We start from the raw sequence: 16,642 nt of genomic DNA, 5'->3' as shown, positions 1-16,642 counted from the left end.
GCCCACAAAATTTACTCGTCGTTGAGATAAAGAGATAATTAATTTAGGAGAAATCATAAACGGGAATTTTTTAATTTTTATTTATATTTTTGTTAATGGGCCTGGTTTTTTTAAAGGGCTTCTTAGAAGTCACCTTTTCTATTTAAGCCCACCCAATAACAACTTCTCTCTCCTCCCTGCTCCTCCTGTACGTCTTTGATTCCATTACTGAAGAGAAATCGGTGATTCCCAACTTCACGTCTCGTTTAACTTAGAGAAGCTGAACGTTTCCTCAGAAAAAAGAAGTTAAAAGAAAAAAAGAAAAAAAAATTCCAAGAATTCCTGTTTCTTCCACGCAATATTGTTCTGGTGTTTCTATTCTATCTCTTCCTTTCTTTTCGTTATTGTCTTACAATCCTTCTTCCGTTCCAGTTACCGACTGAAACCGCTATTATTTCTCATTCTTCTTTCACTGTTCCAAAAGGACTCGTTTCTTTACTGCTGTGCTTCGATTGATCATTGCTTTGTCTCGCCCAGGGTAACAATCTCCTCTGGTAGCTGCCGAAATCAATATTTCAGCCGGAACTGGTTGATGGTCTCAGGTAATTACGTTTTGGGGCAACTTTCTTAGTTGTCAATGGTCTTCTGGGAATTGTCTGGCTATTTATTGATACTTTAAATATATATTTTCTTAGACATCCATTGTTATTTTTTTCTTAATTGATCTTTCTTTTTGTTTCCTAATAATTCTGTTTATCGGTTTGAATTTGGAATTTGCGCTGGTATGTTAGCTACTGAAAGGAGTTGCTTTCTTTTTCACCAAGAGAAGAGGGGGGGGGGGGGAAATTTTGCTTTCTGTCAAGTATTGTACTTAATCGCTAGGATAGCCGGAATTGGTCTTGTATTTGTGATTTTTTTGGTTTATGTTCCTAGAAGATCCTGTAAGAACAATGGTCTTATTGCCTGACATGATAGATTTATTTATTTATTAATTTATTTTTGGTAAAGTCATGGTTGGATAAGGAAAACATACATGATACTTTTGCCCCTGCTACTTGTTTGTGCTCGATTGTTTTTTTGAACTATTAAAGTTCCATCTTAAATTCAACAAAGGCTTTGATTGCTCCAATCCAGAGGAGTGAACCGGTTGGACTGAGAAACCAAAGGCCAGGGGCAGACGTTAGATAGCCTTTCAAGAAGTGGAGACCGATGATCCATGTAGTTAGACCATGATGATGTTGTCATTGTTTTACACTTTTCTTTCAAGACCTAGAGCAAAATGTTGGCATGTTAAGAAGTGGTACATGCCTATAAAGAGTCATTGTCCAAGATTTATGTTGATATTGCAATCCGCTTTCCTGTACTTCTTCAATAATTTTATCTTCTTGCATCCATGTAAGCAAATGACCCTATTAAGTTGGGATAAGGCTCAGTTGTTGTTGATTTTGTATTCCAGATTCTGCTTCTGGTTATTAAGTGCAGAAGCTCCAGAACAAAATTTTGAGCTTATGCAATGTAAGTCCGAATCCAATTCCAGCAGCATAAGTCTGACGCATATCTCACCAATTAAAAAAAAAGTTGTTATTATTTAATTTTGTGGATGAAACTGATTCTTTTGTTTTCTTTCTGAGGTTTTAAACTACATTAGGGATGGAAACAGTGAATGCCAATACTGGGTGTCATATCAACTTTGTTCAGCATTATTTGAAAAATTAAGCTTCGTTGCTGCTGAACCTCACTCATGTATGTCCTAATATTATTTTAAGGTGTAGTATTTATGAAGTGCATGTAGATTTCATGATGACCATTTCTACAAGAACTAAAGCAGAGTGACTGCAACCACCTCCTTGAGCCCCTAAATTTTCTTGTGAGCTGCCTGAATAGTATTAGCTATCTTAGTGTCATTGAAATAAATTGAGGAAGGGGAGCTCATATTGTTGAAATGGAACCGAGGAATGCAATTAAACTGGTACTGTTGGTACCTACGAGCAGAATCAGTTGATCATCATCATTGCTGAATGGTGGTGCCAGTTCGATATATAAGGAACATATTGATGCAATCTATTATTATTTTTTTCCTTTTCTCTCTCTCTCTCTCTCTCTCTCTCTCTCTAAAATAGCATAACAGGCTTGGTAGACTTGATGTTCTGGTGTCCTTCACATATGTTAAATCACCTTATGTTAATGATACTGGTTCCTGAACTGGTTATGCCAGTTCCATTAATACAACTTCTCTTGATCTGAACTTACTTGAAAATGTAGGAGCCACAATGGAATACTATTTCTGTACATCAAGTGAGCAATTGCCCATATAGGTTACTTGTATTCAATATTCAATACATTCAAATTGTAAGTTTTAACAATTGTACCCTAAAACCTTTTACCTCAATGGCATATGGAATGATCCGTTCATGTGCATGCTGGGAGGTTGAAGTAACAGTTTGAATTTTGCACTCTTGGATGTTTTAAATGCCATTTTGTTGGAAGAAATCGACAGTTATTAACATCATGGTAGACTCATTTTCGTTGATCTGATTCAGATAATAATAGTAAAGAAATTTAGCCAGCTGAATATCTCAATACCAAAACTATAAAGTTGTCCATTTATAGTTTTGGCTCTCCATAGTATGGCAAAATTAGCAAATTCAAGATGGCACTCATTACACAGATCTTGGTTAGTTTTAGTTTTGGAAATTGACAGCTGATGAGGACTATCACAATAGTTCATGGAAGTAGAAATCTTTGAATGCCTGATGACATATCAAGAAACATGTTAACCTTCAATGAATGTGATAAAAGCTACCCATATTGATGCTAGAGCTACAGTATATGCATGATAACCCAGAATATATCTTACTGGGAATGAACACATAGATCTCAACCAGAGTGAGATTATTCAAAAAAAAAAAAAAAAAAAAAAGATTCATTTACAATTATTAATATTATCATCATCCTATCATTATAGTTGTTATCATTTTGGTTACTAATTTTAACCTGTATCATGCATCAGTGATGGAAACTGTAATTGACCCTTGTTTGTGCCCTTGCATTATGCTTGGTGGCATTCCCAAGAAATGTGTCAGTTGCTTTAAATCTTTAATTGTTAATTAGTGGATACTGAGAGTCAACCTAGAGAGGGTTGAGTAGGTTGAAAATAGTGGATATGCCTTTTATTCTCAATTAATTAACAATTAAAGATTTAAAACAAATAAATGAACAAGAGACAAGGCACAAGGATTTTATAGTGGGTCAATTCAACTGAATCTATGTCCCCTTCTCTCTAAACCTTAGGGAGAATTCCACTAGTATGTCTCTTTAAATGCAGTGGGTGGGGGAACAACACCTTTACACAATCATGTTATAGGCAAGAGTACCTTTTACAAGAATCCTTGCTTCAGCGCAAGAGTCCCCAATTACAAATGAATTTAATACATCACAAATAAAAACCTTTTAACGGCAGCCCCAACTATATCCTATGTTGGAGCAGCTCTGAAGATGTAAACCACCTCTTTTTCGTTGTCCCTTCTCTCGCTCATTGTGGGGATGCCATTATCTCCATTTGGTCCCTCCAAGCACTCCTTTGGTTTCTCTTGGGATTGGGTTTGGTTCTCTAGACACTACACAGACACTTCTATTTGTGACACAGCAGGCAAATTGGTGTTCAATGCGTTGATCTCTCACGTATGGTGGTAGCCTAGCCTAAGAAGATGGATCTCCAACCCTAGATCTCTTGACTCGATTTGGATAGCCATTTGCTTTGATGTTTCTTCTAGGCTTCAATGTCTTAACTCTAGGTCTTGAGGCTTTCACAGTTGAAACCATGTGGCTTCTAGAACAGTGATGCTCAACTAGGCCATTTTGGTTGACAATCGACTAACACATCCTTGAGCTTTTTAAGGGCTTTCCTAGAACAATTTGGAAATTGGTTTTTGCCCCTAATTTTTTACCCAAGGCACCCTTTTGCCCATGCATTTAGATTTATAAATAAAAATGTAAACTTGAACTTTCATGCATTTAGAAAGTCCCACTTTCCTAAGTCTAAATGTAGGGTCTTCAAGCTTGACTTGGATCATTCTTGATCTCTTTAGGTGTACTTTTATGTATGATAATCCAATCTTGGTCTTCCATATCATATGTGCTTTCATTTGGATCTTTATATGCCTTTCGAACTGCCTCGGTGCAAGTACGCTCTCTAACTTGGTGTTTCCTCTTGTATAGTATCTATGCTTGACTTAGTCACAAGAGTAAGCATTAGATCCTTTTATATGTGTTTGAGATCATCAAGACTTTATAAAGGTAGTTGGGTCTTTTTTTTAACAGATACTATGCCTCTTATATGTCCTTTAAATCATTCAGGGGGCTCAGGAACCATGTTTGAGATACTGAAAGTTTTGCTTCGTATGGTTATTAAACTACATGTTTGTAGCGGCTCCAGCCTTTGTGGTTTGGATGAGGCTTGATTGAGTTGAGTTGAATGTCTTGTTCTGTTTCAGCCTTTGAAGTCCTTGGAAATAGATTTGATTTATTGTTACTTCTTTTTTAGACCATATATTTTTGTTAATGTCAGCCTGTTATCTTTGTTATGTCAGTTGTTTCTTGGTAGAAAACAATATTTGTTACTTCAAAATGTAGCACTTTATATTCTGTTTCATGGGACATTTTCTGTTGGAATAATATTGGTTTTATTTCTATCCCTTTGGTTCCAGCTCCTTGCATTAATCATTGGAAGCAACGGTTTGGGTAATGGACTGGTCATTTTTGCTTGATCTGTGTGTTTGTGAATGATGTTCAGTGGACAAAAAGGTATACATGCTTCCAGCATATTAAAGTGGAAATGGAAAGGTGAATCATCTTTAAATGCAGGACTGCTTAATGATGTGCCTCCAGAGATTGAGTTGTCTGATTATCGAAGGCTGCCAAGTTCTGGTAGTGAGAGCCCATCTGGGCTTCTCAATGGAGAGGGTGTGAAAGTAGAAGCAATTGCTGATTTAGACCTGTTCTTTGAAAGGCTGTATAACTACTACTGTGAAAAAGGACTTTGGTGCATAATCATCAAATGGGTGGTTGAACTGCTAAGCCTAGGTTTCACCATATGTTTCTCAGGATTTTTCTTGTTATTTGTTGATTGGAATGGCCTTCGAAAGATTAAGTGTGGTATAGATGCATTTGGGTCAGGAAAGAACTGTGATCTGGCTAAGGAAGCTCTTCATTCACACCCATTAACTCCTTTCACACTGACCAAAGGCATCATTGTAGGGTATTTAGGGTTATTTTCCATTTATTGGATCTTCTGTTTCCTGAGGTTCTTCGCCCAATTGAGAGATACTTTGGAGATCCGCCATTTCTATTATAATAGGTAATTTTGAAGATGTTATATGTGTATTTATATATTTCTAATGTTCTGGTTCTCCTAAGCAATCACAATAATGCATGCTCATGAATTTTATTATTTTCTTTCTTCTGAAGTCTCCATGTGACTGACCGGGAAGTTCAAACTGCATCATGGGAATCCATTCTCGAGAAGGTTGTTCAAGTACAAGTTCGGCAGCAACTTTGTGTAGTGAAGGATCTGTCAGCCCACGATGTGGTAATGCGCATAATGCGCAAAGAGAACTACTTAATTGGGATGGTGAACAAGGGTGTCCTTGCTTTCCCAATTCCTTGGTGGACCCCAGGTGCTGGCCCTGCTGTGGACTCCACAAATGGTGGAAAGAAAAATTATTTAATGTTGACAAAGACTCTAGAATGGACTTTGAATTGGTGCATACTTCAGAGCATGTTTGACAGGTATATTTCGATGATTGATTTTGAAAGTGCACTTGGACTAATAATACATTAAAGTTTTTTTTCCCTCCTTTTTTTTGACATATGTGAGACCTTGTTTGATGCTCCTCGATGATATTTCCACATTCATTCACTTGAAAGTCCTGACTCATGACATCTTCTAAAGAAAATTTTCTTTTAAGAAGAGAACTTATTATGATCTTTTGTAAAGCCTCTTCCATCTTGACCAAGCTCTCCTCCCTCTCTTTTTTGGAATCCCTCCCGGACCTCCAAATCAATTTGGAGAGATCCACCTCTTTTTGTCTATTGTCTTTGAGTTTGTGGAGGCCTCCTTTCATTATCTTACTAGCTTTACTCTTGGTTCCCTCCCTTTTGTGTACTTAGGCCTTCTTCTCATTCCTAGGAGGCTCACCAACCACCATTGCACCCTTGACCACATCCAGGGAGAACTACATCTCTGGAAAGGCAAGCTCCTCCTTTGCAAGAAGGATAGTACTAATCAAATCGGTCCTACAATCCTCCTGTCTCTACCTGTGTGGCATCTTCTCCATCCCTAAGCCACTACCAAGGCTATGGATGCCATTTTCTTTGGGCTTGATTTGGAAAGCCATCCATTTTAATGTCTTCTCTAAGCTCCGGTTGCTTTTCCATCCCTTGGTTGTGGTCACCCCTAGAAACAAATTCATTTTTGTCAGTGTCTAGGTTCTATTCTGCAGCCTAGTAGTTGAAGGCACCCCCCCCTTCTTTATTTAAAGAAAAAAAGAACAACCTCTATTCTCTCCTACTCTTTATATATTGTTCTTCTTCCCCTTTTGGGGTTTTTGGTAATGATAACTTAATCATCCAAAAAAAAGAAGAGAATTTATTTGATAGTAGGATCTAGAATAGAGAAGGAGAGGATTAATGAATTACATGTGGAATAGTGCTCTCATTTTTTTACCCTCTTCTCTTGTCTGTTAATGGTGCTATTCTTGTTTATTACCAAAGTTTTCTTCTTGTCCACAATGTGATTCTCGCCTTTAAGCTTTTTCCACCACCAGAGTGGAGGTGTTTGAGGTGGTTCATGTCATTAAGATTAGCCGCTGCATGATAAAACAAAGTTATTATATGGATACATATTAGCTACCAGTCTTGCGCTAAACTTGCTGCTGTTACTTTAGAATACAGAATTAATCTACGTAATAACATATGAATTTCTTAATCATATACCTAGCAAACTTGTATTATACTGTGGAGAAAAAAGAGTTAACTTATATAAACCAATGTTGTGGTTCTGCAGAAGTATAACATATGGACACTGCATTAGGAAACTTAAGCAGACTGGTAGAGCATTGAATGGAATGAGCATAAATTGATATGTTTTTATTCAGCTCCTGATTGTCAGACTTCTTATTTTGGTTCATCCATGCATCGCATTTCTAGTTAGGTGGTTTGCTTGTTGGTATTATCTTGCATTAGAATGTAGATGATATTCAATATTCTTGAAGCTTTTCTTGATTTTTCATGGAGAAAATGCAACCAATATTTTATTTTCATTATTTTAGCAGAAAGTGCTCCAGATTAAGGAAGATATTGAGTATGGTTGGAATTTTTTCATGTGCTCATCATTATTCTGGTTGCAGAAACTTTTGTGTCCGGAGGGACTTTATTTCTAACCCTTCTTCATTAAAGAAGAGGCTAATGGCGGTTGGACTTGGGATGCTTCTATTATCTCCATTTCTTGTCATATTTATGCTGGTCTATCTCATCTTGAGGCATGCTGAACAATTCTACAACCATCCGAGTACTGCAACATCCCGAAGGTGGTCTACTCTATCAAAATGGATCTTCAGGGAATTCAACGAGGTAGAAGCATAATCACCTCCCCCCCCCCTTTCTTTCTCTTCTCTCTGACTTGCATTGATGATCATTATCACGTTGATCATCCTCCTTATTCTTTCCATTAAAGCAATCTTGGTATTTTGTTGTTACATTTGTTCACTACAGGTTGACCATTTGTTCAGACACCGAATCAACAACAGTTTAGTACATGCTGAAGATTATCTGAAACAATTTCCCTCTCCAATTGTTTCTATCATTGCTAAGTTTATCTCTTTTGTGGCTGGTGGTTTCGCTGCTATTTTGATCATAATTGCATTTCTAGAAGAATCTCTTTTAGAAGGCCAGGTAATGATACTTATTTTCACCATGATCAGAGAGTGTTGCTGGGTTTTCTTTCCTGGTGAATGTGATGGTTGGGTATTTATTCAACATTCTTCTTTTGGAAAACCTAGATATATGGTCGCAACTTATTCTGGTATGCTGCTGTTTTTGGAACGGTAACTGCTATTAGCCGAGCTATGGTGACTGATGAGCTTCAGGTTCTTGATAGACAAAGGGCTATGTCTTTGGTAGTCCAACATACACATTACATGCCAAAGAGATGGAGGGGTAAAGAAAATAGTGCCATATTAAGGATGGAGTTTGAAACCTTATTTCAGGTAACCTTATTTCTGTAGTTAAGTCATTTAATTATGAATGAGGTGGTGACATGTGATTCTTTCCCCAGCCAACTCAATGAGGCCCAAGGTGGTTATTATATCTGATATTTTGTATACAACCTATTTCTGACCTTCTATAACCAATGCATAAACTCGGTTCTTTGGTTCTATAGAGATGCAAACATGACAATTTTCACGCAATTACTGCAAATTTAGGACCCTGGTTGAAATTTTTAGCTATATAGTTATTACCCACAAAGACTGAAAGAAAGTCCTGCATGTTTAACACAAATTTGAATTTGTATTATAAATATTTGTTCTATTATTTATTCCCTTCTTTTTCTTTTTTTCTTTAATGCATGGTAGTGGTTGAAGTGGTGGTAGAACAATGTTTCACACTGTTTAGATTGTCATGGCTTTTAAGATATTTGCTATTCATTACTGCATCTTACATGAAAAACTAAAAGCTGTGTTGGTATTTTTGGTAATGCAGTACACTGGAATGATGTTATTTGAGGAGATGGCCTCTATTTTTCTCACACCATACTTGCTTCTATTCATTGTTCCTAAGGTATTCCTCCCTCAATTCAATCAACTAGTACTTTCCCAGGCAACATAGTTCAAAAACTCAGGTTTCAGTCTCTTTTCGTCCCAACCAAAATTTCACTCGAACATTGCATTCTGGCGATGAGTTTCGGTTGACTATTTGGAAGGCCAATGGCTAAAATGATTGAAATTTGAACCTAAATGACCAAACAAGTGTTGATTCCTTTGTTTACCTGCTAATTCATTGAAATTGCGAGTTCCCAAACCATGCTGTGTGATACACAACAGCGCTCTCTCTTCTTCTGGTTATTAATGTGATAGCTGCCAACCTAATAATTTTCATCCATTTTGCAGCGTGTGGATGACATTTTGCAGTTCATTTCTGACTTTACAGTGGATGTTGAAGGCGTAGGTGATGTTTGCAGGTTATTATGTTCAATTTTTTAAAACCTCCCAATTTGAATCCATTACCCCTAGAGCCTTCCGCTATCACCTGCCAGTTTATGTGCATAATTCCAGCTCTTGTTGCTTTTAAAATTGAAATTTCTAAATTTCAACATATTTCTGCAGCTTTAGTGTCTTTGACTTTGAAGCCCATGGAAATAGTAATTATGCTTCACCATACAACGTACCACGCTCCCGAAGAAGCTCCCAAGGGAAATTGGAGAAATCATTCCTAAGGTATGCTTCCTTTGCACTGATCTCATGGTTGGCCTGTAGCATATCACAAAAAGAAAAAGAAAAAAAAAGAGCAAAAGAGCATGTTCATTTGATCTTCCTTCTGTTATTGCTCTGACTCTGTTGTTTGTCCAGTTTCCAGAGTAGCTATCCTACCTGGGAACCTAATGTTACAGGAAAGCAGTTCCTCTCCATTCTTAGACATTTCAGGGAGCAGAAATGGCAAGGGCAGGGAACTCAACAGACATATTCACCTCCCAGGACATGGCAAAGAGTTGAAGGTGACACGCGTAGTTTTCTCTCGAGGGATTTACATATCAATAATATTGGGGGCCTTCCCGGAGTAGGCTACCAGTTGGGCTCATTCTGGCCAATGGGTGCAGAACAAAACAATTACCCTTACATACTTGATTGGTATTACACGTCTCGGCCCCCTCGTATGGCCAGAAATTCAGAAGATGCTTCAAATTTACAGTGTGAGATAACGGTGGAGCCATCTAGAGATACTTGGAAGCCTGTTCCGAACTCTACTGCACAATGTGAACCAAGATTTGATACAAACTGGGGTTATTCTCCAGAGGACAGGATACGTTCTGAGTTGGGAGCCTCTACTTCAGCGCCTTTCTTCCGGGACAGTGTGCTTCAGCATAATGACTTGGGTGCTGCTAAGCCCCCTACAAACAGCCATTGGTGGGCCCGAAGTGGACCACATTCAGTGGGGGCCCCACACAAGTTTCCTTGAGCCTCCTAATTTTGTCCACAACATTTCCGGTGATCCCTATGTCCCTCACAATTCTGATGATCCCTACGACAATACTTCGGATAGAAGCTCAGTACAGGAGCAGCACTTGAACTGGAGGCAGTCCAACAATGACTTAGTGGAGGAGCAGCAGTTGGACTGGAGGCAGTCCAACAATGATTCAGTGCAGGAGCAGCAGTTGGACTGGAGGCAGTCCAGCAATGACTTTGCGCAGGAGCAGGACTTGGACTGGAGGAATTCCAACAATGACTCGGTACAGGAGGAGCACTTTGACTGGAGCCAGTCCAGGAATGACTTGTCTAGAACAGCATATATGGACAACCATGAAGATGATGGGGATTTCAATCTCCCATTCAATGTTTACAATAAGCCCCCAGGAACCTCAATATGAGTCTACAGCTAACATGCAGTGAGTGACTTCTTATTCCACTATGCTCACTGTGTGTGTGCTTTTGGATTCCTAGCTACTCCAGTAGAGCAAGGGGATATCTGTGGTTCAAATTCTTTTTTGTATATAAATTCCATTAGGACAGAACCTCTTTGGTTCTGCTCCTGATATTGTGCTTGGTAAGGTGGCCAAAGGAAGAAGGGGCCACTCTAAAATTCGTGATTGGCAGATGTAAACAGGTAAATTATTATTCAACTCAATTCATTTCTTTCCAGCTCTGGTTCCTGTGTGTAAACAGATCTACCCATAGTTAGCACATAGCCCAGATTGACAACAACACTTCTAGTGGTGGTTGTTTTTCTTAGTTGATTTCGTGAAGTATTTATTCCCAGATATGGTGCACAGGTGTCTACCACTAAAAGTAATAAAATCAGTATTTTCCATTAATGCTATTCCATTGTCTCTCTTTACTTTCGAGTTTCGAGTTTCAAGTTTCAACCAAATGATATTTTCTTTTTTTCTTTTTCCTGTCTCGTTTCATATGGTCTTCCACTTATTGAATGAATGAGGGCAAGATTGTCTTTATCACAAATTAATGCGCAATCTGAAATTCCAGTGTGATTTGATCATACAAGTGGAATTTCAACATCATGCCTTAAAATACAAGTAAATAGTACTGATAAAACCCTTAAATCCTTATTCCACACATTTTCTCGTTGGCAAAACCCCAACCCCATAGGTCTGCAGTCCTTTTTCAGAGAAGCACCTCTCAATTCATTGCTAGGTTTTGCTATATTTTGCAATCAAATTTCTTAGTTTTAGAAAAATAATGAAATATTTCATTCAAGAAGTTTAATTTTCATAGTAAGAATTTAGTTATTTATTTGATAAAAATAGCTTATGTCATCATGAACAAAGCTTGTGTAAAGCGATGCTAGCGATCATGGAAGATTTGCACCAGAGTGCTCAAGCCACACTGCTTCAAGGGGTTCAACGTTGGGAATTTTTTATCTCTGTTTTTTTTTCTATCTTTTGAAATTGACGTACCTTGACTAATCCTTACAGATAGCTTTATATATATGCAAGTGCAAGACTTCACTTCAACTCTAAAAAGATTCAAACTCTTGACATCTTACTCTAAGGTGTTTGGTTATTAGTCATTTCCAACTAAGTTAACACCTTAGAGTCGTAATTGAGAATCTATCAAACCGGTGGATTGGAATACACTACCAAAAATCAACTTCTTCATAGGAAATCATGCAATAAGAGTTTGGCGATTGGTGTAGGTTTCGTGAATGGCCACGTTGCAACAAATTATCCATGTTTCTTTGCACTATAGAGCTACAATTGAGATTGCCATTTCGCAAAGGCCTTTAGTTAGGTGGTAGTTTGCACCAACTCCATCAAAAGAACCAACAAGGCAACAATGAGCAAGTGTGAACTTTTAAATTAGACCAATCGAAGCAATCCGTTATGACCCAAACCGAACCAAATCAAAAGAACCAAGAAGGCAACAATGAGCAAGTGTCAACTTTTAAATTAGACCAACCGAAGCAATCTGTTATCACCGAAACCGAACCAAATTGATGCTTAAAAGGAAATAACAAATGGAAACCGATTGCAAGGGAGCCATGGTCTTCATCCTAGACAACAGCAGGAAAATGCCCCTCCTTCCTAAATTACGAACATTATAAGTTTAAACCAGGCTAACCAGCTCCCTTGATTCAATTGAATCTTTTCTGTAATCTACAAATGAATTAAAACTTTGAATTATGTTGCAAACACCTTCGTTCAAGAGTGCCTTGTCACTGATTCATCAAATTCCATTCTTTGGTTTTATGCTTACCAAAAAAAAAAAAAATTCTTTGGTTTTATAAAATTGTTGTACCCATCTACTTAAAAAAATAAAGGGATAATTACTGTTGCTCACTTGCTCCTTATATTATAGCTTAATTATTAAAAGGACCTTACTTTTTATGAAATCACTGTTGTCCCCTTCCGTTCTAATAGTTTTAAGAGGTTAAATGTTTAATGTCAAATACCAATTTTTTAGTATTCTTATCATTTTGAATTAATATATAAAAATTAAAAAAAAAAAATAAACCCTGTCTAAATTATTATTTCACCCGCAATGAAAACCTAATGGAAGTAGGAACTCCTAAAATTGATAACATCAAATTGAAAAAGTAAATAACAAAAAATAAAAAATAGCACCAAAGTGAAAAGTAAATGTAAAAAAGCTAAGATATAAGGAGTTATCAAATTAGGGTTATTTTTTTCCTAATAACTAAGGTGATATTGTAATTCAATATAAAATGTAAATAAGAGGTCAACAATAATTAGAGGTAAAGGGTAAAATGTAAGATTGGATTAATAATTTTAAAAATTATAAAGAACAAGATAGTAATTAAATTATAGTAGAGGGCAACAGTAATTATCCAAAAATTAAAAAATTTCATTTTTATTTTCTTTTATTTCTTTCTCTTTTTTTCAACATTTTTCTTTTCTCTCACTTCATTCATTGAACGATCATCATGGGAGATTTTAATTTTACCTAAAAAAAGAAGCATTATTAGAGATTTTAATCTGTGTAATCTAGACCACACAGAGGCCCAACAGAATAAGGTTCCATGATTGGGCCCGAAGCCCAAACCCACCTGATCCTTCTTCTTCTTTTTTTTTTTTGTTAATTAAAGTGTTTTTGAACACTGAACCGAAAATATAAAATCTCCTCTGAGAGTTGCCATTAGGGCTTAGCTCAACCGACGAAACCTGTTGTGCGCGCGGCGAGGGTAGTTGCAGAGAAAATGGTGAAGGGACGCCAAGGAGAGCGAGTCAGGTTATACTCCTCTGTTATTAATCTTTTATCCTTAGAACGATGATTTCTGTTCATTTGTTTCTTTAGGGTTTAAAGATTAATCTCTATGATCTCAGTTTCTTTTGTTACTTGATTTTGATTCAGGCTATATGTGAGGGGGACTGTCCTCGGTTACAAAAGGTAATAGCTAGAATTTCATTCGACAAAGTCGACTTTGTTTTTCTGATTTGATTTTCTGTACTTTGTAATGGATTTTGGCTTTTTTGAGAAAAAGAAGAAGAAAATTTTATAGTAATGGATTTCGTCGAATTGAGTATGTTTACGTTGATGGCGTAGGTCAAAATCGGATCAGTACCCCAATACCTCTTTGATTCAAATTGAGAATGTGAACACGAAGGAAGAAGTCGGATGGTACCGCGGCAAGCGTATGGCCTATATTTACAAGGCCAAGGTAAAGAAGAACGGATCTCATTACAGATGTATTTGGGGAAAGGTCATAAGGCCACACGGAAACAGTGGAGTGGTTCGAGCTAAATTCAAATCCAACTTACCTCCCAAGTCCATGGTATACCTTTGAGTGCTTCTTTTCGATTTCACTTTATTTTTCAAGCCTCTCTTCAAGCATTATGTTTTTTTTTTTTTTTTTTTTTTTTTTTTTTGTTTAATTCATATGTTCTTCATCTTGCAGGGTTCTAAGGTCAGGGTCTTCATGTACCCGAGCAACATATAAGGTAATTGTCCTATCTATATCTTATTTTGTTCACTAGGTTTGTTAAGTATGGTTTCATTTAGTAACTGTCAGTGATGCATTTCTCGTGGTCCCAAAACCTGGAGGACTGTTTAGTTGCAGTTAAGCATTATGGGTTTTAGTGTACTAAGATTGATTTCTTCACATTTGCTCGTTATTGGAATTCCAACTTCAGAATATTAGTTCCTCCATGTTTAGGGAATTTTCTGATTAGTAGTTGTTGATTTTTTGGTTATGGAGTATAGAAGCAACTTCAGTTCAATTCCTGACCATCACAGTGTTGAATCCCAGAGTCTTGAAGATTTTTACTTCTCCATATTTAGAGTAATTTTTTATTGGCAGATCTGTGGTGTTTGGAATGCGGGAGCAATTTCAATTTGATTCTAACACTTGTTTTGCATCTGTGTTATTGTCATGCCCATGTGACTTGTTGGAACTGCAAATACGACACTAGACTTACTTGAGTCATGTAGCTATGTAGCTATATCTAAGGTCCGACATGTCGGACTATGTTGCCATGTCAGTGGCTGGTGACACTACTAACACGGCGACATGTCGGCGACTTTTGGCAGGGTGTCGATGAGAATCGACCCATGGTTTCGGAGGGTGTTTAGGGTCGTTTTGGCTTAAATTTTGTTGTGTAACCTAATTTGAGGCCAATAAACGCACTGGGAACATTATTTTGGCCTGAAACATCACTTAATCTAAAGTTTCTAATTGGCACATGTCCGGCTATATGCGGGCAAAGATAGAAGTTTGGAAAATTCATATAAACTAATGTAAACATGCAAAGAGAACACAAATACACAACTAGTGAAGAGAAGTAATAAATTTTACAATTCATTATACAATTATGTTGAATATTGCTCATGCTTCACATAATGTAAATGTCGTATTGCTGGGGGGAGTCGTGTCACCCCCCAGCGATAGGATGATATATTGCCGACACTTTGTACGATGGCTATATCATGCTTGTTTTGAATGTTGATATCGATCAATGGGAAAAGTTTTCACAATTTATATATTATTCATGTATAATAGTGCTAAAGCCCGCATTATCTTCTTAGCACCTCTTCATGCTCCAATTGGACATAGTTGTAGTGTACCTACATTGTTATTGTTGCTTTGTACTGTTTTTTGGTTCTAACTGGACATGGTTGCATTGTGCCTCAATTATATTTCTTTGTTGTTTTGCACTGTTTTTTGGCTCCAACTAATATTCCCCCTTTTGTTTTCATGCGACTTGCTTTGGTTTGCGAAGATTCCATGCTGAGGACTGCAGAGGCGTAGAGGGTTTTGAGTCTTTTTGCATTAGGGAGCTATTCAGTTTTGCCTATGATTCTTTATGTTTCTGTTCTACTGCTCTTAGATCTGGGATGCTGTACCCCATTCGAATCCCAAATGGTATGATGATTGTTAAGAACTCGTTTTTTTTTTCTTCTTTTTGTAGAAGATTGTTAAGAACTTGTTGGAACATAGTATATTTGAGTTCAGTTAGTGGGTCCACCATTTTAAACCATCTTGTTTGACATGCATTTCCCCATTTTGCTGACTTAATTTTTTGATACTCAATTTGTGTTGCTCTGATTTTTAATTTATTTTTTTTTGGCGGGGGGTGGCGGTTGAAGCTACATTGCACTAGTATTTTCAGTATTACCAAACTACCCATCTAATTGTTTGGCTGATTTACTGAAGACCTAAAACGATTGAGGAGTGTCATTGTCATTGACCACTTATTGCCAACTCAATGGTTTCTCGGCGACAACCTATGTTCTCACAACAGCTTTCCTTTTTCCAGCATTCTACCTCCCAAAACTTACACTATGAAATTGTTCACCATATCCATTTCCTGTGCCATTACACTGGCACATGGAGAACAGGATGCTCTACTTGCTGAAGAAGCAAAGAGTTATAGTCCTTCGGCACCAAATTCCGGATGTGTCTGCTGGAGAATTGCTTTGCTTGGTGGGTTGCATGACCTCTTGTCTGTCAGTAATTCAGAAAGTTCCCAGCCTTCCCTGGTGTGTAAGATTCATCTTCTGCATATGTGCCTCCACTGGATTATTTTAGGATGTTGAGGTTCTTCCCGCTTTTTAGGAAGGTAAGGCAGTGGAGAGGTTGGGTTTGCTTAATATTCATTAGCATCTCTCTTAGCAGGGAGAGTTGTTTGCGGGAAAGCTGAATTTGTTGGGAGCAAATGTTCTTCCTGTCTTTTCTGGAAAGGTCGAAAGCGTCAACGTTGTTGATGCTTAGAACTGCCCTGTTAGTCCTGTGGACCATTTACCACTGCAGCAAATTCATTCCCTATTTGAAGTGTCTGAAATAAATCTTCTACTGTAGAAAAGGTGCCTGGATAATTATATATTTGTTGGAGTGGGTTATACATTATTCATCAGCAGTGGATGCACAGAGGACCTGGGTTTGCTTTGTGCATTTCCTTTGGATTTTCTGCAAAAGAGTA

General features: G+C 37.4%; 2 protein-coding genes across 2 annotated transcripts; both read left to right on the top strand.

The window, feature by feature from the left end:
* Positions 1-197: 197 nt before the first annotated feature.
* APG9 (autophagy 9 (APG9)) lies at positions 198-11,582 on the top strand. The gene is given in 12 exon segments (XM_089148625.1): positions 198-581; positions 4,686-5,335; positions 5,446-5,766; positions 7,386-7,608; positions 7,750-7,929; positions 8,037-8,243; positions 8,737-8,814; positions 9,144-9,214; positions 9,360-9,470; positions 9,603-10,191; positions 10,193-10,598; positions 10,601-11,582. Coding segments are annotated over 11 exon segments (2,805 nt in total). The 5' UTR covers positions 198-581; positions 4,686-4,760; the 3' UTR covers positions 10,645-11,582.
* A 1,760-nt stretch (positions 11,583-13,342) lies between these two features.
* LOC149020476 (large ribosomal subunit protein eL33y) lies at positions 13,343-15,724 on the top strand. The gene is made up of 5 exons (XM_089148624.1): positions 13,343-13,454; positions 13,578-13,613; positions 13,770-13,998; positions 14,122-14,164; positions 15,443-15,724. Exons 1-4 carry the CDS (start codon positions 13,423-13,425, stop codon positions 14,161-14,163), a joined length of 339 nt encoding a protein of 112 aa, XP_089004750.1. The 5' UTR covers positions 13,343-13,422; the 3' UTR covers position 14,164; positions 15,443-15,724.
* The last annotated feature ends 918 nt before the right edge of the window (positions 15,725-16,642 follow it).

Source organism: Hakea prostrata, chromosome 3 (assembly GCF_041222555.1).
Source record: "Hakea prostrata isolate BN-2017 chromosome 3, UWA_Hpros_2, whole genome shotgun sequence".
Lineage (NCBI taxonomy): Eukaryota > Viridiplantae > Streptophyta > Magnoliopsida > Proteales > Proteaceae > Hakea > Hakea prostrata.
This window is presented reverse-complemented; position numbering and strand designations above follow the sequence as displayed.